General features: G+C 50.1%; 1 protein-coding gene across 1 annotated transcript in view; it reads right to left on the reverse strand.

The window, feature by feature from the left end:
- The window catches only part of RALGPS1 (Ral GEF with PH domain and SH3 binding motif 1), a 262,710-nt gene that overhangs the window by 43,985 nt on the left and 216,698 nt on the right, over window positions 1-2,027 (reverse strand). The window contains 1 exon segment of the mRNA XM_011364270.2: window positions 2,006-2,027. Within this exon segment, the coding sequence (XP_011362572.2) occupies window positions 2,006-2,027 (22 nt within the window).

Consider the following 2,027-nt stretch of genomic DNA (forward strand, 5'->3'; position numbering starts at 1 on the left):
CTTCTCTACGTGTATCTATGCATTTCCTACGCATAGAAACATGTCCCAAATTATGTCCGCATAATGCTAATAATGGTCATGCTTCCCAGGTGGTGGGAATTTGGGTGTTTTTTTCTTAAATAGAACAGACCATAAAGACTGAGAAAAACAAAGCGCTGGGTGGGCCCCTTGGCAGAGGAGTCTTTCCCAAGCGTGTGGGGGCTGGGTTTCAGGAACGCAACGTCATCGAGGTAATAGCTGAGCAGCTGTGTCCAGGGCTGGGCAGCAAGTCTCCAGCTGGGCCGTGGTGTGTGGGTTCCCCCAGAATCACAGGCTCTGAAGGCCTCTGCCACTCAGAGCCAGGGAAGGGAGCCTCTCCCTGGGAAGGGACCCCCTGAGTGGTCCGGGCCCCAGGGGCAACAAGGCAGGATTCCCCTGGGGTCTGCCCACTTGGACCACGACAAAGGGCCTTTGTGAAGTCCTGCCCACTCTTGTTTAGCAAAAGTGCTCAATGTCCTTCAGAGGGAAGGAGCACTTACTCACGATCTGCAGCTTGTCCAAGGATTATCTCATGGTCAGAAGTATTTATAGACAGTTTTTCTCCTTAAGGGATATTAGTGTTAATGAAAAACTACTGTCTCTTTAATTGTACTCCTGGCACACGAATGGAAAATATGATCCCAGAACCTAACTGGGAATAATTTCACACGCTGGGGTACTTTTTGTAGGAATAGCGAATGCTTTGTAAGTAAAATGAGCTCGATTTGTGGCGAATGTAATTTTAATGATCCTTGGCCTTTGTCTATCGTTGTTACTATTACGTAATAGATCAAAATTTTACATATTCTATTTTAACAAAATATCATACAATAATGACTGAAGACGTTATGTGTATGTCCCCAGAGTTACAACCAATCATTAGAACCACCTAGGGGGCTTTGAAAAAAATACACGTTTCCCACCCCAGACATCTGGATGGCTAGAAGGCTTCCCAGGTGACTGATTCACGGCCAGGGCCGAGAACCACACTACTGCAGAGCTGGCAGATGTGGAGCTGTCTGAACAGCCATTCCCAAGGCCTGGAGAGTGAATCGCAGGTCACCTGGGGGGTGGCGAGCTCTACAGTTTTCAGTAACTTAGATGGAGACCAAGTTATCAAGCTGATCAAATTTTCAGATAAAAAACTGGAAGAGATAAAAAAAAAAAATGTTGGATAATAGGATTCAAATGAATCATGGTACAGCAGAAGCAAGCAGTAAGATGAGATTTAAGGGAATACGTGTAAAATTGACAATTGGGGGGCAAATGCAATTACAAGACGGTTGAGAAATGTCTTGATAATATCAGGTCGTATGAAAATGTACTGAGGCTCTTGGTTGATCTCAAGTTCAAAATGAGCCAAGAGGCTGTCCAATCGATGTGGCAGACAGAACTGAGATGTAAAATCCTCCGTCTCCCTCTAAATACATAGAAATGCTGGATGAAGTCCCAGGTGCCGCGAAATGAAGAAAGAACAGAAAGCCAGAGCAGGGTGACTGGCAGATGAGGCCTCAGCCAGCGCCAGTCAGAGAGCATCCCGCAGAATGCTGGGACCGCGAAGAGCCGTCTCAGTCCATGAATCAGGCTCGTGGAGAAAACTGTTTGCCGGCCCGGGGATATGGCTAGAAAGCTGCCCTTCCGCTCAGCACTGAGAGTCACCACGAGAACCCGGAGCACCGAGCCCGCACCACACACAGCTGTGGGGTCCACATTCACGTGACCCATGCAGTCTGGGAGGGCCAGGCTGGGGAGTTCACAGAACACTTTGCTCAGAGCCATGGAGCCCGTGGGCCTGGGGCAGAGGTGGGTGGGGGTGGGGGGGGGACACGCAGTCTGCACTGCTGCAGGCTCTGTGGGGTCTGAGGTCACACGACAGGCTCGTGCCTCTGTGGGCTGGGGTGCGGGTGCTGCTGCGGTGGCCCTCTGTCAGCCCTGTGGATAGCGACTCACTGGTCCCCACGAGGGCCAGGAGACGGTGGGCACTCACTTGTAGTTGTCGTCTTCCACAA

Source organism: Pteropus vampyrus, unplaced genomic scaffold, assembly GCF_000151845.1.
Source record: "Pteropus vampyrus isolate Shadow unplaced genomic scaffold, Pvam_2.0 Scaffold95, whole genome shotgun sequence".
Lineage (NCBI taxonomy): Eukaryota > Metazoa > Chordata > Mammalia > Chiroptera > Pteropodidae > Pteropus > Pteropus vampyrus.